This window comes from Acomys russatus, chromosome 21 (assembly GCF_903995435.1).
Source record: "Acomys russatus chromosome 21, mAcoRus1.1, whole genome shotgun sequence".
Classification (NCBI taxonomy): Eukaryota; Metazoa; Chordata; class Mammalia; order Rodentia; family Muridae; genus Acomys; species Acomys russatus.
Window position 1 is genome coordinate 5,858,948 of NC_067157.1, and position 24,224 is coordinate 5,883,171.

The following is a 24,224-nucleotide window of genomic DNA, read 5'->3' on the forward strand; positions in this document are numbered from 1 at the left end:
AAGCTCATTATGACTACTACTACTACACACACACACACACACACACACGCACGCACACACACACATACACACACACACACGCACACACACACACACACACACGCACGCATGCACGCACGCACACACACACACACACACACACACACACGTTTCCAATGTTCAGAGCAAGGCACAGCCCTTGAGGAAAGGTAATTAGCATCTACCACACTTACTCACCCCTCAGGTGGTTCTCATATTCTGAATGTTTTTCTGAGTTTAAATTCTAGTTTAAAGACTTAACCAATTTTCTGCGTGTTCCTAAACAAATTATTTAATACCCATCCTTCACCGACCCAAGTCTAAATTTCTCAATTTATAAGAATTAAAAGAATGCATGCCTTAGGACTCTATGGTAAGAAGCAACTGTGCAGCACAGCACCTGGAATGTGAAAACACCCAATAATTATTGACTAATTATTGACTGCTGTCACTCTTTCCCGTATTTTTGGACTGTGTTATTTTCATCTCTTACCTATTGAGTTCTGCAAGGACAGGATAATCTTACTAACTTCAGTACCATGTAGGCTGAAGCTGGCTGATTCTGTTTCATGGCTACTGACACCACCAGTGATGGAGAGTCTTGAATGAAAATGAGTACATGATAACTCCAAGATATGGATGAGGAGAAGGGTTTTATTATAGACACAAGGGAGAGTCCAGACCAGGGAGAGAAATGGTAGACTGAACATGGCCAGCAGACTGAACCACACCATGAAAGGAAAGAGAGACGGGGAGATCAAGAGAGGAAGAGGAGAGAGAAGAGAGCAAAGGTGTCAAAGAGGGAGAGAGGGAGAGAGGGAGGGAGGGAGGGAGGGAGGGAGAGAGAGAGAGAGAACAAATGCATGGCCAAAATGGTGGCAGGTGTATATAGGAATGAGAAGCTGGGGGAAGCAAAGCAAAGACCCTGGGCTGGAGAGGTTTAGGGCAGGGCCCAGGGGGCAGAGGGCAGGGGGCAGGGCCCAGGGCCCAGGGCACAGGGGGCAAGGGGCAAGGGGCAAGGGGCAGGGGGCAGTGGGCAGAGAGCAAGGGGCAGGGGGCAGGGAGCAGGGGGTAGGGGGCAGGGAGCAGGGGGTAGGGGGCAGGGGACAAGGGGCAGGGGGCAAGGGGCAGGGGGCAAGGGGCAGGGCGCAGGACGCAGTGGGCAGGGTGAGAAGTGCTTGGAGGAGCCACAGGCACTGAGTGTGAGCCTGGTCCAAGCTTTCTTTGGAAGCTGACACATGTGAGTTAAGATTAGGTTAAGGATCCTTACTAAATGTTGAGAGGGGAGAGGGAGGAGGAGGAAGAGGAGGAGGAGGAGAAAGAAGGGACCCTTGACTCCTCTTGCCACTTCATACCACTCCAAACCCATCTCACTCCACCCCACCCCATCCCACAACACACACTTGAGGACCATGTGATGTCTTGCACTGGCCTTCACATAGGCACCTCCATTTTTACCACTGCTCCTTCTGCCTAAGAGTGATAAGTCCTGTGCACCTTTCCCAGGTAGCACCAATGATGACTGCATTGCCCTGAGTCCCATGCTATCCAAGGAGTAGCTGGAAAGCCTGGTGAGCCTTCCATGGATTTCTGAGGTCAGGCAATGACAGTATTCTAACTCTGCAGAAGGTTTGCTCTTTGGCTCAAGAGCTGCACCTAGCTTTGACTGAGCTGTGACCATTCACATACCAACACTGAGGACTTGATTGATTTTTTATAAGCTCTGAAAGTCCACATACTACTAAACCCAACAAAGAAATCACTATCGAAGAGGAAAGGAAAACTTTCCATAACAAAAACAGATTTAAGGCATTTACAACCACTAGGACGGTTCTCCAGAGGATTTTGGAAGGACTACTTAGGTCCTAACCCACACACAGCACTAAGTGGATTCACTTTGTTTAAGAAAAAGACTGCATGACATCAGGACGTAAATGTGTTGGAAGGGAGAAAGGAGCAGTTGCAGGAGAAGAAACGGGGTTGATTTGGTCAAAACACATTGTGTGCATGTACGAAACCCTCAAACAGTAAAAGGAGGGGAAGTGAATGAAAAGCCCAGTCATGAGACCCTCATAAGATTGAGGGAAATCCCTGAGTTCTTCAATCTGACGTCATCAAGAGGAGCAGGAAGTTACCGAGGTGCCCCTGCCCTCTTGTGGTTTTAAAGATTCTAATTAGAAGGATCATAGAGGGGCAGTACAGCCTGCACATCTGCATTTCCAACGCTTGATAGAAACGTTTTGAACTATATTATTGTTTCCCGTTGACTGCTTTGCCAGAATTAATTCATATAATTAATCATGATTCTATGTGACTTAGTGAATCTCTTCAGGAAGATGAATTCTTAAGCAAGGTGGGCCTGGTAGGGAAATTGTTATAATGTTATTTTATTTGTATTTCTGTATATTACTATTGGGAGAAGGGACAAATATTGAGAGCAGTAACCAGAGAGACTTACGACTAGTACCGTTATTCTTCTTAGAGCACTTACTATTTCTGTAGAACTAAAGTTAATGTTATTTGTGTTATTTTCATTTTATAGAAATAATTACTTTACACACACACCTTTCTTAATCATGCTCTCATATACACATATATGTATACACACATATACATATTAATATTCCTACTTAGCACTGTCTTCTAGAACTGTATCTGGAGGCTGAGGCTCTCTGCTCTCTCTGAAATTGACAGGCTTGAGGCAGTGACTGCAGAGAAGTGGATTAACCTGCAGTCCAGACCTAATGAGAAGAGCTAAGAAGCTCGGTCAGTTGTGGAGAGAAGACCTAGGTTTCAAGCTAGTTTTTTGTTTGTTTGGTTGGTTGGTTTTGTTTTAATTTCTACATCTCAATTCACTGTATATATCCTAACTTGTTCGGAAGTAGGAAAAGAAAAAGGACTGTTATTTAATGTCACTCAACTATCACCAGAAATGGGTGACAAACTAGCGCATAGTGAAGGAAGAAGAAAATACAAAAAGTGGGCAATAAACAAAGAAATAAAGGAGAATATTCAAGAAGAATATATTAAATATATGTGCAAGTAATACAAATAGTACCAATAACTTTCTATGCCATTCCTCACAGTGTCCTGAGGACTGTGTACCCACTAAAGTCTAGAATGTTGATTTCTTTCCTCTATGTGTGCTGCTTCTATTCAGCTTTTTACACGTTAATAATTTGGTGTTTTATAGCAAATGTTATTGTAGGTGCAGCTATTGATCATTAAGGAATTGTAGTGAGAGTTTTGGTTTCTTTAGAAACCTAGTTATGTTATATGAATATGTTTTTGTGTTAATCCCAGGTGTGGGAAAAGAGGCTGCTTCACATCATTATGATTTGCCTCATGCACTGGCAGAGGTGTGGTTTTGTCAGCTGCAGATAGTTTAATTCTGGTGACTCTGGAGAGGGTATAAATCAGAGAGCCCACATAGGACCTGTGGCAGTGGCTGGTCATGGTGGTGGTGGTGGTGATGATGATGATGATGAAGGTGGTGGTGGTGGTGGTGATGGTGATGATGATGATGAAGGTGGTGGTGGTGGTGATGATGATGATGATGATGAAGGTGGTGGTGGTGGTGGTGGTGATGATGAAGATGATGATGATGATGAAGAAGGTGGTGGTGGTGGTTTGTCTTGCTGCTGAGTTTGCCGTTGCTGGTTTGCTGGATTACTAGTTTGCTGGATTGCTGGTCTGCTGGATTGATGGATTGATGAACTGATGGACAGATGGATATTCTGACAATAAAGATTGGACTAGCCTCAAGGAACTCTGCATCCCTAATCAGGAGGAAGTAGCTATAGACGTCTGTGCCCCCCTTTCCCTCTAATCATCCTCCTATCCTACCTAGTGTGTGTGTGCATGCGTGCGTGCGTGTGTGTGTGTGTGTGTGTGTGTGTGTGTGTGTGTGTGTGTGTGTGTGTGTTGGGGGAACAGATTAGGGTAGAATAAGGATTGGAAGGGAGGTAGAGGTATAAGAACCCAATAAAATAGATTAAAAACATGCCGACAAGAAATTATGTTATGGACAGAGGAGAATTACCTTATAGTTAATGATCATCTACATAAAGAGAAAGCTTTCATGTATTTTACAGCTACTGTACAATGCATTGGTTCTGTTGGAAGAACCTCAGAATTTGTGATTGAAGGGCATCTGAACTGAAGACAAGGAATTTAAATGTCTGCCTAAGTTATCTGGTGTAATTAATCTGTAGAGTACACTTGGAAAGATAAATGGAAAGCACATTCTCACTTCATAGTTCCGATGTCTGTTTGTTGTTGTGTTTTTGAGACAGGGTCTTACTAAGTAGAATTGCTGCTCTGGAACTTATCATGTAGACGAGGCAGGCCTCAAACTCACAGAGATTCTCCTGCCTCAGCCTCGCAAGTGCTGGGATTAAAGAGTAAAAGCATGTACCACCGTGCCCAGCCTTTTATTCTTGATATTTTTATTAGTTCTTTGAAATTTTCATATGATGTATTTAATTACACCCTCCCCATCACCCCCAGACCCCAACTTCCCGTAAGTCCATATGCACTTTGCTTAGTTGATTTAAAGGACATGTTCTCCTGGTTCCCTCCACCCCCTCTGTCTATTACATTCTTTCTGTCTCCTCTTCTGAAGGGTTTCCTGAATTCTAAGGGATTTGATGAGGCATCTATTTACTCTCTCTCTCTCTCTCTCTCTCTCTCTCTCTCTCTCACACACACACACACACACACACACACACACACACACGTGTGAGTGTGGGTCTCTGCATCTGTTCTTATCTGCTGTTAAAGGAAGCCTCTGTAGTGATGATGGGAGAAGGCATGGATCTATGGGTATAGCAGAATATAATTAGGAGTCATTGTATTGTTCTTTTTTATTTTTTTTAAGACAAGTAGGATTTGGTTTTACCCCAGGTCTCTGGACTAGTTAGTCTATGGTTCTTGGTCACTGAAGCAGTGTTGCCTATGAGTTCCATTTCATGGGTGATCCTTATGTCTAATCAGACATTGGTTGACTACTCCCACAAGTTCTGTGCCTAACATATTTTGCAGACATGACAGATTATAGGTCAGTAGTTTTGTGGCTGGGTTGGTATTTCAATTTCTCTTTCTGTGTCCCCCTAGACCCTTCATCTACACCTAACCTCTCTGGAACTATAGATTGTAGCTTGGATATCACTGGATTAACAGTTAATATCCACATATAAATAAATGCATACCATATGTATCTTTCTGGTTCTGAGTCATCACATTCAGGATGGTTTTTTTTTTTTTCTAGTTCCATCCATTTGCCCATACGTTTCATGATGTCATTTTTTTTAAATAGCTGAATAATACTCCATTGTGTGAATGTACCATTTTCTTTATCCATTCTTCTGCTGAGGGATGTCTAGCTTATTTCCAGTTTCTGGCTATTACGAATAGAGCAGCAATGAACATGGTTATGAAAGTATCCTTGTGGTAGGATGGGACACCCTTTGAATATATCCCTAAGAGTGGTATAGTGAGGTCTTGAAGTAGATCTGTGGGGTCAGGAAAGCTGTGTGACCAGGGGAGCTGGTCCAGAGCAATAGTGAAGTTCAGATTTGTCCAAACCCTGAAAATCTTGTCATGAGACTGGCAGGAGTAAGACTGCTTCCTCCTGGCTCTGGGCATGCATGTGCTGACAGACTTAAGCCCTATGCCATTCACCTCTGGCACCCTTGAGGTGGTCGTGTAGCCTGATGGACAGGTTTCAGGTCAAACTTTCTCTCTCCTTATAAGGACATGTCCAGCAAGCACCTGGAATTCTTCTTCATGCAAATGAAGCATTCCCAGCACCTTGGCTTGAGCCAGTGATGTATAATCACCCTGAAAAACCCCTACTGACTCCCCAGGGGTTATATAGTCCTGCCTAACCCACCCATCCCGCCCAACTTTTATTCCTTCCAGTCCAGCCGAGTGCACAGTAGTGCCTGGATACCCTGAGGAGAAAAGCAGACTTGGGGCAGCATAAATCAATTCCCAATTTTCTGAGGAACTGCCATATTGATTTCCACAGTGGATCTACATATTATTTGCTCTTCTATTAGCAATGAAAGAGTATTCCCCTTGCTCCATACCCTTGCCAGCATGAGCTGTCACTTGTGTTTTTTATCATAACCATTCTGACAGGTTTAAGATGGAATCTCAAAGTAGTCTTGTTTTGCATTTCCCTGATGGCTAAGGATGTTGAACGTTTCTTTACGTGTTTATCAGCCATTTGAATTTCCTCTGTCGATAATTCTCTGTTTAGCTCTGCCCCATTTTAACATTGGATTATTTGGTTTTTGATATCTAGTTTCTTGACTTCTTTACCTATTTTGCATATTTCTGACATTGCTACCAGATATGAAGCTGGTAAAATCTTTTCTCATTCTTTAGCCTGCTGCTTTGTCCAATTGATGTTGTCTTTTGATTCATATAAGTTTTCAGTCTCATGAAGTCCCATTTATTAATTGTTGACTTTAATGCCTGTGCTATCATTGTTCCATTCAGGAAGTTGTCTCCTGTGCCAATGGTTCCAAGGCTATTGCCCACTTTCTCTTCTGTCAGGTTCAGTGTATCTAGCTGAGGTCTTTGATCCACTTGGACTTGGATTTTGTGCAGGTGATGAGCATAGATCTTCTATATTCTTGGATCTGCATTTTTCTACAGGCAGACATCCAATTGGACCAGCACCATTTGTTGAAGATACCGTCTTCTTTTATCCGGTGTACATTTCTGGCTTCTTTATCAAAAATCAGGTGTCCATGTGTGTATGAATTTATGCCTAGGTCTTCAATTCAATTCCATTGATTGACATGCCTATTTTCGTGCAAATACTATGCATTTCTTATTACTATAGTTCTATAGTACAGCTTAAAATCCGGGAATGGTGATTTATTGTTTTACTGTTTAGGAGTGTTTAAACTATCCTGTGTTTTTGGTTTTCTATATGATGGTGAGAATTATCCTTTCAAAGTCTCTAAAGAACTGTGGTGGAGCCTGGTAGTGGTAGCACACACCATTAATGCCAGCACATGGGAGCCAGAGGCAGGTGGATTTCTGTAAATTTGAGGCCAGCCTGATCTACAGAGTGCATTCCAGCAGAACCAAGGCTACAAAGAGAAACTCCATCTTGAAAAAAACAAACAAACCAAACTCACAGACAAAAATAATTGTATTAAGATTTTAATGGGGATTTCATTGCATCTGTAGATTGCATTCAGTAGGATGGTTAATTTTACTATGTTAATTTTAATCCTACCAATCCATGAGCATGGGAGAGTTTCCATCTTCAGATATCTTCTTCAATAATTTGAAGTTTTTATTACACAAGTCTTTCACTTGCTTGGTTAGAGCTACCCTAAAATACTTTATAATATTTGAGGCTGTTGTGAAAGGTGTTATTTCCCTAATTTCATTCTTAGTCTGTTTGTCATTTATATATAGGAGGGCTACTAATTCTTGTGTGTTGATTTTTGTGTTTAGATTCTTGAAGCAATTTTCTTCTGTGATTTTTTTTTTTTCTTTAAAATATTTTCTGGGCCTTTGAGCTGGGATTCTTCCCATTGTTCTAGTCCGATTCTTCTTAGGTTTGGTGTTCACATAGTGTCCCAGATTTCCTGAATGTTTTGTGTCAGGAGATTTTTTTTTATTTAATATTTTCTTTGATTGATTTACCCACTTCTTCCAGTGTATCCTCAATGCCTGAGATGCTCTCACCCATTCCTTGTATTCTGTTGGTGAAGCTTGTCTCCATAGTTCTTGTTTGAATTTCTTAATTTTTTATTTTCAGAATTCCCCCAGTTTGTGTTTACTTTATTGCTTCTTTTTCCATTTTCAGGTCTTGAACAGTTTCCTTCTACTGCTTGCTTGTGTTTTCTTGGATTTCTTTGAGGGACTTATTCATTTCCTACTATTGTTTGTATTTTTCTGGATTTCTTTAAGGAATTTATTCATTTCCTCCAATTGTTAGTTGTGGCTTTCTGAATTTCTTTAAGGGATTATTTATTTCTTCTTTACAGACCTCTATCGTCTCCATACAGTTGGTTTTAAGGACTTTTTGCTTTTGGTTTTGTGCTTCATCTATGTTGGAATATTCATTTTCTACAGTGGTAGATTAGCTGGGATCTAGTAAAGACGTATTTATCTCTGTTGTTGATTGTGTTCTAATTCTGGTGTCTAGGCATCTGGATTTCGGATAATTCTAGGTACAGGTGATGGTTTCTTTGTTTCTCTTTGCTGGGTATCTTCTTTCTTGGTTTCTGTTTCCTCTCTGAGTTTTTGGAGAGTGGGATGGCTGTATGCTGCCTGGTAGGACATTTTCTTTAGACTTGCTAATTGTGGCCACTGTGGGTTCCAGGTAAAATGTGTCCGGGTATTGAGAGCCGACACCTAGGAATAGGGATAGGCTGTATATCTAAAGGCGTTCGCGGTGGAGGGGGGGGGGGGGAGGGAGGAAAGCAGTGTGCTCAACCAGGGTCTTCTCAGTTTGTCTCCTTTGCAGTGAGGGGAAGCAGCGAAGACAGGTCACTGTGTAGGCTTTCCTACAGCACTGAGGCTCAGGTTGGGATTGGATCTAGAGCGACAGAAGGAGAGGGTAAGATGCGAAGACTGGCAGGAGCAGTCTGTGAGTTGTGTCTGCTGGAGTTGGGGTCTAGGACAAAGCAACAAGTGGGGAAGAGGGAGGGTAAGAGGTAAGGTCTGTGGGATCCACAAGAGATGTGGGCAGAGGGGAAAGGAAGGCTGCAGATGTTCCGTTGCACAGATCGGGCTTAGACTGGGATTGGATTTGATGGAGAGGAGGGAGTGGGGAAGGAACTCAGTTAGTTTCCCTGTTTCCCTGGCCTGCTCCGCTGGTGTGTCACAGAGAATGCCTGAGCCTGTTGGAGGCTGGCATATGGCATGACCTGGGGAAGAAAGGTTGGAGGAGAAGATCTTTGTGATGCATTGGGGATGAGGTCAGAAAGAGAGACCTCAGCAGCAGTTCTGCTTCAGAGCTGGGGGTGAGACTGGAGGAGCCCTGGGAGCCATGGCCCTTGGGTTACCAGAGGGTGCCTGCTGGGCTTGGGGGCCTGGGATAAAGCAGTGAGTCCAGGGAGGGAGGTTAGAAAGGAGAGGTCTGTGGGATCCAGGAGATGGGAACAGGAGCAGGGAAAGCTGCCACAGATGTTCTGCTCCAGAGCTGGGGATGAGACTGGGGGACTGGATCTGAGGGAGCAGAGGGAGAAGAGAAGCTCTGCAGGAGTTCTCTATAAAACATTATTTTAAAAAGACGTTTGATTTTTATGCTGGTCCGTAGGATTATGTAACACTACGAACTACAATAATATCTTTTTGGTGAAACACTCTCTTTTTCCTGTTTTGTTTACCTGACCAGACTAACTGCTCAAGAGAGACTATTTGCAGCTAATTAGCATACAGTGCCACAGATTCTGTTTAGTGTAATTTTGTTCTGAGGTTCTCACTATAACCTGGGCTGGCCTCAAACCCTGGATCCCCCTGTTTCAGCCTCCTGAGTGCTGGATTCACAGGTGTACACTATACCTGGCAGCCATGAATACTTTTTTAAATTATGTAAGTGTTGAACATGTGTGTGTGTGTGTGTGTGTGTGTGTGTGTGTGTGTGTGTGGTGCATTTGTACATGCAGGTATGTACATATGTGTGGAAGCCAAACGACAGCCTTGGGTGTTGTGCTGGTTGGTTTTTGTCAACCTGACACAAAGTTCGACATACCTGAGAACAGGGAATTTCAATTGAGAATGGCCTCCATCAGATTGGCCTGTGGGACATTTTCTTGATTACTGACTGATATGGCAGGGCCTAGCCCAATGTATGCAGTACAGTTCACAGGCAGGTAGGCCTGGGTCATATAAGAGAGGTAGACAAGCAAATCAGAGGAGGACCAAACCCATAAATAACATTCCTTCAGGGACTTTCCTTCAGTTCCTGCTTCCAGGTTCCTGCCTTGAGCTTCTGACTTAGCTTCCCTTGGTGATGCATTATAAGCCAAATAAGCTCTTATCTCCACAAGTTGACCTAAACGGGTCATTTCTCAGGAACACTGTCTACATTTTCTCCATTTGGATATGGTCCCACTGGCCTCGAATGCTTCAGATAGGCTGATCTGGTTGGCTAAAGACACCCCCCCCCCCCCCAGGCATCTGCTTGTGTCCCCAGAGTGGAGCTTATAAACATGTGTCACTGTGCCTGGCTTTTTCCCTTGCTGGGAAGGTAGAAGGCCAAGAATACACAATCAAGGCCATCCAGGGCTGCAAGTGAGTTTAGGACCAACCTGGGCTACAGATCACTCCATCTATAAAACAGCAAAACAAAACAAAGCAGGATGGCAAAACAGAAAGCAGACTTTTTAAAAGTGGAATCTTAAAAAAAAAATATGTCCCTGGACTGGGGAAGATGGCTTAGTGGCTAAAGTGCTGGTTACACATGTGTGATGACAAGACTTCAGATCCCCCAAAGCCTTTATTAAAAAGCTGGGTGGGCATGCCAGACTGCCTGTAACCCCAGGGCTCAGGAGGCAGAGATGCCATCCTAGGGGCGAGCTGGATACCTGCAGTAGCTTGCATCAGCGAGCTCCAGGTTTATTAAGAGTTGCTACTAGTTGCGATTGAGGAAGACATCCAACCTCAATTCCAGGGCTCCACACTCATGAACACACACACACACACGTGTATGTATCCCTGCATAGCACACACTTGTGAACATAAGTACACACAAGCGCGCATATCACAAACACATACTGTGGTTGTTGAAATGTTAATGTTCTCTAGACATTTGAGAACTTGGTCCCCAGTTGGTGGCGTTGGGTAGGTTCAGGAGAAAATAAATCACTGAGGGTGGGCTCGGGGGTTCCAAAGTCAGGCATCCTCAGAGGCTACTTCCTGCTACTTGCTTCTGGTTAAGATGTGAACTCCCAGCTTGGCTGTTCCTGCTGACACACCTATCAGCAGCTTCCTGCCATAACTGGACTCTTATCCCTCTAGAGCTGTAAGCCCAAATAAACCCTTCCTTTTCACTTTGGTCGTGGTGTTTTATCACTGCGATAGAAAAGCGACTAATACGCATATGTAAAGCACTTTCCATAGAAGTAGCATTAATCGTTTCTCATACTTTGGTATTTTTACAAAAAAAATTGATCATTTTTTAAAAAAATCAAAGCTACGTAACAAGTATACATTGTTCTGCTCCTGTGCCCACTTTCTCTCAGCCCAGCAGGCATTCAAACACACTTTAATTTCTTAGGTGTCCTGAGTGTTTTGTTTTGTTTGATTTATTTGTTTATGTATTTATGTATGTATTTATTTATTTATTATGTAGACAGTGCTCTGCCTGCATACACCCCTGAAGGCCAGAAGAGGGCATCAGACTACATTACATATGGTTGTGGGCCACCATGTGGTTGCTAGGAATTGAACTCAGGACCTCTGGAAGTGCAGCCAGTGCTCTTAACCTCTGAGCCTCTCTCCAGCCCCCCTGAGTGTTTTAATATGCAAATATAAACATACATTCATCCCCTCGTTGTCCCTTCTTCCTATAAAAGTAGTAGTATGGTGTTTGGTTGCTCTTATGCTTAAATATTCCCTCATTCTTCCCTATGAGGACACAGGAGATTTTATATCCACTGATACGACTGTTAAATGTCTGGCCAATTCTTCATTTTTCTCTTCTATAGATACAGGAACACTAATAAAAAAAAAAACCTTACAGTTTGGGTAGCTCTTAACTTTTAATTTTGAAAATAAGATCATTTACATCAGCGATGGTTACACAGACAAAAAACAAGCCTCTGTGGTTTGAGTTCCTCCTTTTACTGTGACAAATGGAGGAAACATCTATACAAATATAATCAGCTCTTTGTATAAAATATGCTCATTTTTAAACTAAGAAGCAAAACTGGCCAGTTATAAGCATGATGTTCATTATAAGTTGTATTTTGTTGTGTCAAATTGCATTGCAGTCTCAACCCCGGCACCTGTATATTGCCTTATTTGGTCATAGAGTCTTTGCAGAGAAAGTTGAGATGGTTATGCTGGGTCATAATGTGACATACTGGCTTCTGTATTGAAAGAGGAAATGCAGACAACAGAGACAAACATGTACAGAGAGAAGAGGATGTGATGACAGGGGCAAAATCTATTCACAAGCCAAGCAACACCTGCAGCAAGCTGTCTTGGCTGGAAATGGAGGCTCCCCTACAGCCCTCAGAGGGAATTAATCTGAGTGCAACTTTATTCCAGACAGCTGGCTTCCATGATTGTGTGACAATAGATTTCTGTGTTTCAGCAACCTTGATTGTAGCACTTTGTTATGGTAATCATAACCAACAAAATATTATTCATAAACCCTCCTCCTCCTTATTAAAACTGTTTTAGAGTAGGAAAGCTATGTAGAAACCAGAGCTTTTCAACATTAAAGCAACATTGTAATTCATTAGTAAAATGACATGGTGTCTGGGATTTATTTTTCTATTTGCCAGCCATAGAAAATAAAGGGCAGGAGAGGTACAACATGCTGAGTTTCCTAATTCCTAAATGTCTTGCTGATGTTTTCAATGCAGTCTATTTCTTCTTCATTCCTATATAAACTGTTGCAGGAAAGCTAAGAGAGTCGACAATCTTTGGGAATAATTACTAGATGTCACTCTATGAGCAAAGCAAATTACCACCATGACTCGAACTCAAAACATTGAATTTTTAGAAAGAAATTGCCAGAGTCCTGTCTTCTGACTTCTTATTGGCTTTGGTCTTGTTGAACTATTCCTTATTCTAAAGACTATCAGTTTTTCCTCATACCCAACATGAAACGATGCATTAAATTTTTAATTGTTCAGTTTTCATTTCTGTGACAGCAGCACAATGATGGCTTGTTGACTGCTTAAGATATCAACTCTGTGTTACATTGTTACATTTTTTTTGGTTTGGGTCAGAATCCTCTTAAGACTAAATAGATATCATATACATATCTTACACACCTAAATTATACTGAAAATGCTACGCTTTAAAAGTTATTTAAAAACAAAGTTCATTCTAAATGTCTATCACTTGTAGACATCACACATAAAGAAAAATTACTATAATGCTAAGTCAGCACGCCACATTTCATACATAATACATACATACATAATTAATGCCTTTGTTTTCCATTTTTAATAATCGATGTCTGCATCCTTTCCTCTAAATTGTATTTAAAATCATAATGCAAGGTAGGTAGCAGTATAACATCATCTACAATTAATTGCTACAAGGATTTTAAGTAATGCATCTAAAAGAATCTTAAGCAGATGAGATAAATCTGAGGATGATGGTGCTTGTGGCCACTCTTAACACATGAGTTGAATTCCTGACACCCACATGGTATAAAGAGAGAGCTGACCCCTGCCTGGTGTCCTTTGACCTCCATATGCTGGAGAAAACACAGACACACACACAGACACACACACACACAGACACACACACACACACACACACACACACACACACACACATTCTCTGTCCTGCTCAGTAAGTTATGTAAGAAATTCTTTATGTATTTGCCAATGAAAAGGTCTCTTTAAAGTAAATCATGTTTCCCACTGACTAAATGGAGAAGTAGACAGCCATCTTGGATATGCCTTCAAAGGAGCCAACTGGCTAATTCTTAGAGGAATCACAATAGGATTTAACTTCTGATTAGCTTTCTGATTTAGCTCACCCCTTAAGCTAGAAACGCCCTTTCCTTGAAGGCAGAGCTGCAGATAGCTGAACTGGGTTCTGAATCCTAATCCATTTGAAGGGAGAATATAGTCATCTTTACATAGCAATGGTTTGGTGACAAGTATTATTCAGCCAGTTGGCCTTTATTGGTCATTTCCAGAGTTTCACAATTTTAGTTTGATTTTTTTTAACTGTGTAATTTTAGTTTTGAACAAACCTGGATTTGTTTGTTGAAATATTTAATCGCCTGAAAAAAATCATCCAACTAATAGTCAATTCACACGGCTAAATATCCGTGTGTGATTTTTGCAGCTGGCTGATCATCGCTGTGAGAATGGAACGAGGATAAGAAAGAACGAAATTATCAGAAATAAAACAGGAGCGACGGCAGTGGTGTGGGAAGTTGTTCCAGGGCTACACTCACACAGCCTCATTTCTGGCCACCGACGTCACGGCTTTTTATGTGACAAGTAGTAAGTCTAACCGATTTTGAGGTCGAATATACATTTTATTAGGCACAGCGGATGCCAAGGTTCCCCAGAGTTCCTGACGGGGTGGACGCCGCACTTTGAGGGTCAGACGCACTTTCTCCTTACTGGCCCGAACCGGAGCCGCTCGGTGCTGGCCAACCCACTGAGTTTCGCTGCACCAAGCGCGAGCCTGAGGGAGGACAGCTAGCCGGCCGCCGCCACCGCGCGTGCTCTGTGCGACCCCCGCAGCCTCGCGGAGAACAAGGGGGCTGCGGGCCGGGTGCGCGCGACCCCAGCCCTCGGGGACGCGGCCGAGCGGGTCTGGCGGAAAGGGCGCGTGACCGCGGGCCCAGGCGGGTGCGCGCGCGCGCGCGGGGGCGCGAGGGAGGGAGGGGTGGGTGGGTGGGTGAGGCGGGCAGGAGTCCCGTCGCGGCGGCGCGCGCACGCCGGGCCCAGGAATGAATGGAAGGTTCAATCTCGCGCGCTCGGCGCGGGCAGCCAATGACGCGGCTCGGAGCGGCGGCGGGCAGGTGTGCGCGAGCCTCCTCCGCCTGACGCTGGGGCTCCGGTCTGTCGAGCCGCCCCGGGGTAGGGGGTGGGGTGGGTGGGGGGACTCCGCGTGCCCTCGCGGCCCTCGCGGCCCCGGGCGCCCTGAGGAAGTGACAGGCTCGGGGACGCCGCGCGCCCTCCTTCCCGCAGCCGGCGCGACCATGAGGCCGCGGAGGTGAGCAGCCCGGGCGGGGGTGCGCGCGGGGCGCCGGTGTCGCCGGCGAGCACCGTCGAGCGGAGCCCGTGGTTGAGCTCGGCGGGAGCGCGCGGCGGGGGGTGGGTGGGGAGGGTGACAGGTCCCGCGACGCCGCGGTGCGGAACGGATCGCCGCAGCCCTCGCTCGCTCGCCGCAGATGCGGGCGGTCCATGTACTTCCGGGTTCACACCTGGGGTGGCCGCCCGGTGCGCGGGTGGGCGCGGTGCGGTCAGCGCGGCCGCCCAGGCTCGCCGCCGTCCGCGACTCGGGCGGGCTCGGAGCGGGCGGGCGGACCGGCGGGCGGCGGGGGTGGCTGCGCGGGAGGGCGCCGGGGATGCGGGACACCCGCCAGGGGGCGTCCGCACGTGCCCGCCGCCGCCGCACACCCAGCCGCTTTGTACCGGCCGGCGTCGGGGACCCTTCCCGCTCGGTCTCGGTGGCATCGGTTCACGCATTAGAATTCAGCGACTGAGGGGGAACTGAGAAAAACAGATGTCGGTGGTGTTTGAAAAGGATAAAACCAGGGAAGAGAGAGAGAGGGGCAGCAGCATCAATTGACTGCGGGAACTGGGTGCGGGGTCTTGATGATGAGGATTTGTACTCCGAAAATTTTTATTTTTTTAATGGAACGTTCGTAAATATGAAGAGTTTCCGAGTAACATCTTGCAATATGTGTTTAGTTCTTTTATTGGCAAATATCTTAAATAGTAATAGTAAGGTCGCCATTTTGGATTGTTTCATGTTAACAGGATGAATCCCAGGTGCCATTGTTGCCTTGACTTCCTTTCTATGGATTTGTTCTCATATGTAGGTTTTAAAGGTTGTCCTCTAATATTACTGTTCACAGACGTAGTTTCTCCCGTACAGATTTTTATGCTTAGAATTGTAAACGCAAGAGAAAATGCATCGTGTTCCTGTATTTATTGTGGGCTTTATTTTTGGTCAAAAATATTGTAGGAGTGGATAGGACATAACATCTTGTAATCCAGTGATTTAAAACGTTTTTACAACATTGCTGGAAAACTAGAAGCAATTTTTTTTCACCCATCAGGAAGTTATGTTTTAATTTTGTGTGTTTAACATTTAGCTGAACATTAATGTAAAACAAAATTAAAAATCTAACAATTATAAAATATCACAAGCTTATCAGATCTTTTTAAGGAAACCCTTAACAATTAAAATTGAGTACTTGGAAATGTGTGCCAGTTTTGTAATTTTAATAAGATGTAAATTTGTGAGATGAATCTTCCTACTCTGTATTTGAGCAGATTTGATAGGGGAACTAAATTAGTCTTTAAGCTAAGTCATATAAAAAAGAATCTGATATAATTGGTTCTCCGTTTAAATTAGTAATACGATCCTAGTTCATACTGGGTAGAGTTCTCAAAGAAATATATATTTTTATTAAAATTAATACTATTTTTCGTTATGTATATTGACTACTGAAGTCTAATGTGCCTGGTTTCTTAAAGCCCTTTAGGATTTTAACTGCCACAGGCTTTCTAACACAAGGGTGCCCATAAATAAGAGTTTTAGACTTTACTAATTTACAACTAGGAACAGCTGATAGTTGCTTGATAATGAAATAGCTTAAGCACTTAAGGAATTTAATATATTCAGTGCAGATTGCTGATATGAATGAACTGTGTATAGATACTTTGCAATGGCTTTGGAACCAATGGTCTGGTGATTATATTACCAGTTACAGTATATTAAACGTAAGTTCAATATAAAATATACTGGGTTGGGGGTTTTTGTAAATGAAGCAGGCTGAAATGTCAAATGCTTGTGCTTAGTTTTCAGGATGACTTATTTTAAAAGGATGTTGTACATGTGAGTTCCCAGACCCACTAAACTTTGAGTAAATAAAATGGATAAAAATTTGACTCTAATGAAAGGAGAGGTAGTGAGTGTTACCTGTTTGGAACTTTAAGAATGATTGCTACCTGGGCTTGTCATTTTTCTTTTCTTTTTTTTAATTTTAATTTTTATTTTTTTATTTTTGTAACAAATTGCTATAGTACTTTACAATTCATTAATAGAGGAGAAAATATGCTCCTAAATAAAAGGTATATACATAGCGTTCTTTAGGTGCAGGGACTGGTATTTTTAAAATAATGCAAGTGATAACCACATTTCCCCAAGCTCTGATCAGGAGATAATTTATAAACATCTTCGTTCACAGTTAAGATAAAAGAAAAATAGGAATATGGAAGTGAGTCAAGTGAGACGTGATTAAAGCTACTAACCATGAAAGGGACATCACAACATTTCATTAGGGGAAGGGTTACTGGAACTTTCTTGTGTTTTAAAATTGTCAAGTGATTGAAACTGTTGTATTTAAACACTTTAGGACCAATGACTGCTTTTCTTGCTCTTTAATAGGAATGTTTTTTTCTTCATAAACATAGTTTTTGATTAACTACAAGTGAAGCAAGACTTTCTAGCTTGCCAAACAGAGCAATAGAAATTCTTTATACCCAGATACTTCAAACTGAATTATTCATACATGTGAAGAATATGATCTGTAGGATTACATTGCTTTGAAAACTTACCGTGCATATGCTTAATGGTATTATGCTGAATTTCTGACTATCAAGTCGCTGACCACAGTGCTGAATCAAGACAGCCATCTTGGTCCCTGTCCAATCTAACTGAAAACTGTATACAGAAATTGTGTGGAGGTTCAAGGAGAAATTTGTATATTTGTGTTTTATATGTATTTCCATTTAATTAGTTTTTTCCACGCAACTGCCTATCACCAGAAGATGTGATAAAGAAATTTTATTCTGAAAGTATATTCATTTACTGTTCAGAATTGATTTTGAATAATATGTGTTAAATCAATAGGATTGATGCTAGAAGGCTTTCTCATTTTTTGAAAGCTGCAAGATTCTGGTGACAGACTTTTATAACTAATTTAATCAGCCAATGTATTAACTATAAAAAAAAAAAAAAACCCGCAAACAAACCTGATTTTAGTTGATGGCAGTGCAAGGTTGTATATGAATTTTTATTTGCAAGTTTTGATTGAGGCTTATGTTTTAACACCATCAAAATCAGTATCAAAATGTGTGGTTATCATATACCAAATTATAAACTACCCATAAAATAAATTTGACAGAAATAATAATATGAACAATTTCCAAAAGAATATAGAATTTAAAATTGTCTAAGCACCTTGGGAAAATTTCTGCTGTTTGAGGCAAGAGGAGCATCAGGGTTTCGATGCTTGAGCACTGATGCATTGTGCCCTACACTGTGAGACAGGAAGCAAACAGAAATCACCTGAGAAGCTCTGTGGTAATGAACACACTGTTTAGCAAGGAAAGTACTATTTTTAGCGTAGAACTTTGACATTATTTTCTAAAAATAGAATGGATTGATATGCAGGATCATCAAATTAAGGGTCAAAGGTGACAAACCAGGACAAAGGGCATGTAGCTCATTTTCAAGCATTCAGTTCCTAGGGTCCCCCCCCCAATGTTTGAACAAAAGCTTAATTATATAGGAAAAAAAAAAAAAAGACCTAGTGTTGAATGACTAGGTCCAATGATGGAAGAACACATTTCAGATTGTTCAGATATTTCAAACGAGTGTTGCTTTTACATATTTATGAATGTCAGCTACTTCTGTGTTCTTCAGATAACCTCTTTATGCAACAGTGGCCCAAGGTCTTTACAAACATTTCATTATAATATTCTGGACTACATATTAAGGTTAAAATATTTTTTGATAGATTAAAATTTTAGAAATTGGTCAATGAAAAAATTAGTCTTGGTCTCACCTCTATCAAATAAAATGCTATTAATTTTTATATAACTGACATTACGACATTAGGTCGTTTTCCGTAATCATAAGCAATGTTTTTATTAAACCAGGATTTAAAAATAATGTTTATCCAAACTATTTGGAATGTGCTAACGGTTGTGGTATTTAATTCTACCTCTGGTCATATAAAATTTTAAGTATTAATAATGTATGTTAAAACTAAGCATATGTCAAATAAAATACAGTTAACATTGTAATGAAGTATAGCCATTCAATTTTACTTGGCATCACTTTGCTTACTCCATAACAAGCTATTTTAAAGTCACGCATGGCCTTCAAAATCTTGTGATTAGCTTTATAAAGATAGAAAACTTGCCACTGCTTGATTTTTCTCTTTGCTTCCATTGCTAATTTTTCTTCTTTTAATGTGACTTTTGAGCTTAGTTATATAAAGGTATTTCATGTGTTAGAAAGTAAGACATTTGCATTAGAAAAACCATTATGCTGTGTCCCAGTTGTATTGTAAGTCAACTGTTTTATTTGCATTTAGTTTAAAGAGTTATGCTTAGCAATTAGCATTTGTGCCATGGCCTTCATCTTCACGTGCTCTTGAGAGCATGCTGGTTGACTCAAGTTTTATTTCTAGAATGAAGTATTTGCTTACAGCATTTGAAGACATGAAGCTGGTAAAATTTTAGATTGCAAAATGACTGAAAAGTTAAATTCATCTTTTGGATTCAGCAATGCTATAAATATTGCCCTCTTATATTTTAACTTAACTTGAATACTTTGTACATATGAAAAATAATGTGACTTCAATTTTTTTCAAAGCTAACAAAATTCTCTGTTTTCAACTTAATTTTAACATGTTTCATAACATTTTATTGTCTTACAATTCCAGTAACCTAAGATTTTATAAACTGTAAAACAGAATGTATTTGTGCTTCATCTTTAGAACATTAAATTTTCTACCTTTGTGTAATTCAGATACAACATAATGTGTCCAGTTATTGTTAAAATTATAGTAGGATATTTAGTTGAGTTACAGGGTAATTTATTCTAATTTTAGGTAGGATTTAAATTTAGTCTTTCAACTAAATTTTTAGTGAATAATTAACATATGATTTTTAGCTACTATTAAACATTTTAAGATTACTATCTAAGAACATTTTGAATGAAGTACATTTTGATAAAATTCTGGAGTATTAAAGTTTTACATCTAATATTTTGTATGTGTATGTTGTATTTTAAGTTATGGTCAATGTAAGTAAGTATTTTGCTTTAGACTTTCTCTGGTTAATACATGCTTGCTATATGATTTTAACTAGTCTTGTTTAAAACCTTTTTCTGAGCTATATTAAGAAAAATCATTGTTGCCTATTTTGCTTTTCAGAAATCTATTTGATACAATAATATTTAGGTGTACTGTAAGTAGACTAATTTTTTCTATAAGCTGTAGGTTGAATATTTACTATTAATATCTTTATAACAGTTTAGTCAGTACCAATAGTGGCACACACCTTTAATCCCAGCATTTGGAAAGCAGAGGTAGGCGGATATCCATGAGTTTGAGGCCAGCGGGGTCTACAAAGAGAGTCCAGATCAACCAAGGATACACAGAGAAACTCTGTCTCAAAAACCAAAACCAAAACCAAACCAAAACAAAACAAAACAAAAAAATCTAATATCTTGTCTAATATCTATTAAAATGTTGGAAAATTGTAGAATAGTCCTTTTGTGGTGAATATTATTCTTAATTGCTAAATCACTTTTTGGGATATAAAGCTAGCTTCCCTTTTTATTAATATTAGGAATAAAAGATAACAAGAAACAAAATCCAGAGTAATATGTTTTACACTTGTATTTTTAAGATTTGTTACTCAGTATGGTTAACAGTTTGTTAGTGTTTGAATGAATGACTTAATTCAAATTAAGAATAATTTTCCTAGACAGTTAATTGCCATAGTGGATTTTAACAACATATAATAAATACTTTTACATATTGTAATAAGAGACATAAAGTTTAGGAATGCTTATAGTACAAAATGATTCTAAGTAAGTAGGTCTAAAACAGAAATGATGTATGTGTGTGTGCATGTATGTGTGTGTGCATGTATGTGTGTGCATGTGCATGTATGTGTGTGTGCATGTATGTATCTCTATGTTTATGTCTCTGTATATGTCTCATGCTCTGTATTGAAACCAAGAGCTCATGCACGCTAGGGAAAGCCTACCATCTAAGCTACACTCTCAGCTCCTGTATAGTTAAAACAAACTAAATTTGAAAAAAATATATGAATTTTATAGGTTGAATAATCAACTTACTTTCTTATGAAAAGAATCTTTTCTTTTTGGTGAAGTCTTTGTTTCTTTCATAAAAGCCATTCTGCATACTGACAACTCAGCTATAGAAATTATTGTTTATAATACTATGTTTCAAAGCTAGGTAGTGGTGGCACATGGCTTTAATCTCAGTACTTGGGAGGCACTTCTGCGTTTGAGGCCAACCTGGTCTACAGAGTGAGTTCCAGGACAGCCAGGGCTACACAGAGAAATTCTGTCTCAAAAAGTAAACATCCCCTCCCTGTAAAAAACCCAAACAAATCAAAACAAACAAAAACCAAACACTAAACACTACAGGATGAGCCATAACGCGCTAAATATACCACAGTCTGTGCTGCCATGACATCTAGTGAAGTTGGGAGAAAGAGCATCTCTTCACAAGGCTATTACAGTAATTACAAACCAGAAGTACATGGTAGCAGCATTTATTCAGTAAAGAGTACATAGAAGAACTTCAAGTGGAGGTCCAAATGATGAACAGTTGGCAGAAAAATGTATTCCATGATTTTAGTTCTAAGTCAATTTTAATAAGAGTTAATATGCCATTCTATAAAATATTTTAGGAAATCAGACTATTATACAAAAATACCCATATATAAAATGTAAGTAGCTGTTCTTTGATACTACTGTTGGATGTATGCATTTAAATTATTTTCTTTTGAAAATGTAAAAAAATGAACATTTGAATTTTAATTAATTGCGTATAACATTTACCTGTCCAATTCCAGCTGCTGTCAATCAATAAATAGTGTATGGATTGACTGTAATCCATTTCAAAACCTAGTTCTGTCTACTAACTCTTAATTTGGAAGAATGTTCTGATATATTTGTAATCCCAGCAGACTGAGTCAAGAAGATAACTACAGAGGGATACCCTCTCTTCAACAACCAAAGGAAAGACAAGGAAATAGAAAAATTGAACTTGTACTTAACCTGTAAGCATGTAGCTTAGTGGTAGTGATTTGTGCTAGGTCCTGGTTCCAGAACAGCAAAGCAAACAAGACCCAAGCATTATTCAAATGTGTGAATTTTGTGTAATAATTTTATTTTATTTTCTGTTAAAAGAATATTTGTATATGAACTTAATAATCCAAAATATATAAGTTTGCATAATGAAAAACCCAAGTTGCTTGGCTTTTGTTTTCCTTTTTGGAAAGTTCCTTTGAACTCTGGATTCTCCCTTCATAATTAAGAATTTTTGCGTCTTTCTTTCTTTGTGAGAAAAGGTCTTAACTATAGCCCTGACTGGCCGGCCATGAATTCACTGAGATCTGCTTTCCTCTGCCTTCTAAGGGCTGAGCATGGGCTACCATACCTGGCTTGCTCTTTCTGTCTGTCTCTGTCTCTGTCTCTCTCTCTCTCTCTCTCTCTCTCTCTCTCTCTCTCTCTCTCTCTCTGTGTGTGTGTGTGTGTGTGTGTGTGTGTGAGAGAGAGAGAGAGAGAGAATTTATATAGTTACAGAGTTTAAAACTTAGGTAGGGAAAGAAAAACATTAAATGTATTAAGTGACTAGAGATATGTTCAAGCCATTCTGTTTAAACTTAAGTAATTGGATGATAACTCAGTGGCCAACAGGATTTTCTCTTGAAGTGCTATTACTTATGTGGCCTGTTCATTACAAATTTCATTGTGTTGTGGCATTTGTTAATAGCTATACTAGAAACATCAATACTTAGACTTTTGTTTCCATTTATTTATTTATTTGCAGTTTTGTTTGTTTGAGACAGGGCTTCTCTGTGGAGTGCTGGCTATCTTGTAACTTGTTCTGTAGATGAAGCTGGCCCGGAACTCAGATCTGCCTGCCTCTGCATCCTGAGTGCTGGGATGGAAGGGGTATGCCACCTCATCTGATTTAATATTTAGATTTTTAAAATGAAAGTTTTTACTCTTAAAATTTGGGTTAATAGGTATTTGACATCTCTAAATATATTTAATTATTAATTAAATATATTGATATTCAAGTAACTATATCTTTAAAAAGTACTTGAAAGTTGGGTATGGTGGCACCCCATGTTCCAGAGGCAGGCAGATCTCTGAGTGTAAGGCCAGAGTGGTCTACATAGTGAGTTCTAGGACAGCCAGAACTACATTGTGAGACCTTTCTGTGCCTACCCAAAAGTATTTGAAGACAGGCACATTGAGTCATGCCTGTAATCCCAGGATTTGCCTGTAATCCCATGATTGGGGAGACTGAGGCAAAAGGATTACTCTGTTTGAGACTAGCCTTGGCTACATAATTGAGACCCTGTCTAAAACAGTAGAAAAACAGTGTGTGAGTGTAACAGCAGATCTAGTAATCAGTAGTATAGGGTTATAATTAGTTTCTTAGGAACATGATTAATTTTCTATTCTTTATCTTCCAAAATATATCTGACTAGATAGTCAAATTTATCAAGAAGCATGGTATTATAAGTTAGGTAGATTTTTAAATGAAAAAAAAATTGAGATTGTTGAATTACCGTATAAAACTTAGTATTAAAAATTTAGCCAGGTGTGGTGGCTCATGCCTTTAATCCCAGAAGCAAATGGATCTCTAAATTTGAAGCTAGCTTGGTTTACAAAGAGAGTTTCCTGGTGCCCAGGACCGTTACACAGAGAAACCTTATCTCAGAAAACAAAAACAAAACAAAAAACCCAACAGATAATATTCAAAGCTACATTCATACAATTGTGATTATTGCAAATAAATGCTCTTGCTTTATTATTTTTTTAAGGCAATGTCCCTTGATAGAAGTAACAGATAAGTTTATGGCAAATGGTTATCAACTCAGCCAGGTGGTTTTGTAAAGACTAGTTTGCAGGTGGCTTCACACAGTTAAAATATGGGCGTTTCCCACAAAAAATGGGCATTTATTCTTTTTAATGAATTGTTAAGTTTCAAAAGCAGAAATTAAATAGGCAACTACTGTAGCACTGATTTGAGCTCTCTGATTTTAGGTTCTTCAGAAGAGGATGAGGTCATTCAACCAGGTTTCATCAGCCCCAGGTTAGTCTTTTTTGTAATTAAATGTTTTACTTAACCCAATGCCTTGAATGATCAGTAGAGGCATATGAGAGAACTTGACCAACCCTAAGGATTTTACATTTTTGTTTTTCCACATGGGCAAGATTGACATCATGTCCTAGTATACACCCTCCAGAATATCCCATCTACATACCTGCTGTTTCCA

The 24,224-nt window shown here is 40.3% G+C and overlaps 1 protein-coding gene and 1 pseudogene across 1 annotated transcript in view; both read left to right on the forward strand.

Annotated features, from left to right (window-relative positions):
* Positions 1-14,403, forward strand: part of LOC127204916 (diazepam-binding inhibitor-like 5) — a 41,207-nt pseudogene extending 26,804 nt beyond the window's left edge.
* A 9,592-nt stretch (positions 14,404-23,995) lies between these two features.
* Positions 23,996-24,224, forward strand: part of Lin28b (lin-28 homolog B) — an 85,021-nt gene continuing 84,792 nt past the window's right edge. The window contains exon 1 of the mRNA XM_051164335.1: positions 23,996-24,040. Within this exon, the coding sequence (XP_051020292.1) occupies positions 24,007-24,040 (34 nt within the window). The 5' untranslated portion in view covers positions 23,996-24,006. The remainder of the gene's footprint in view (positions 24,041-24,224) is intronic.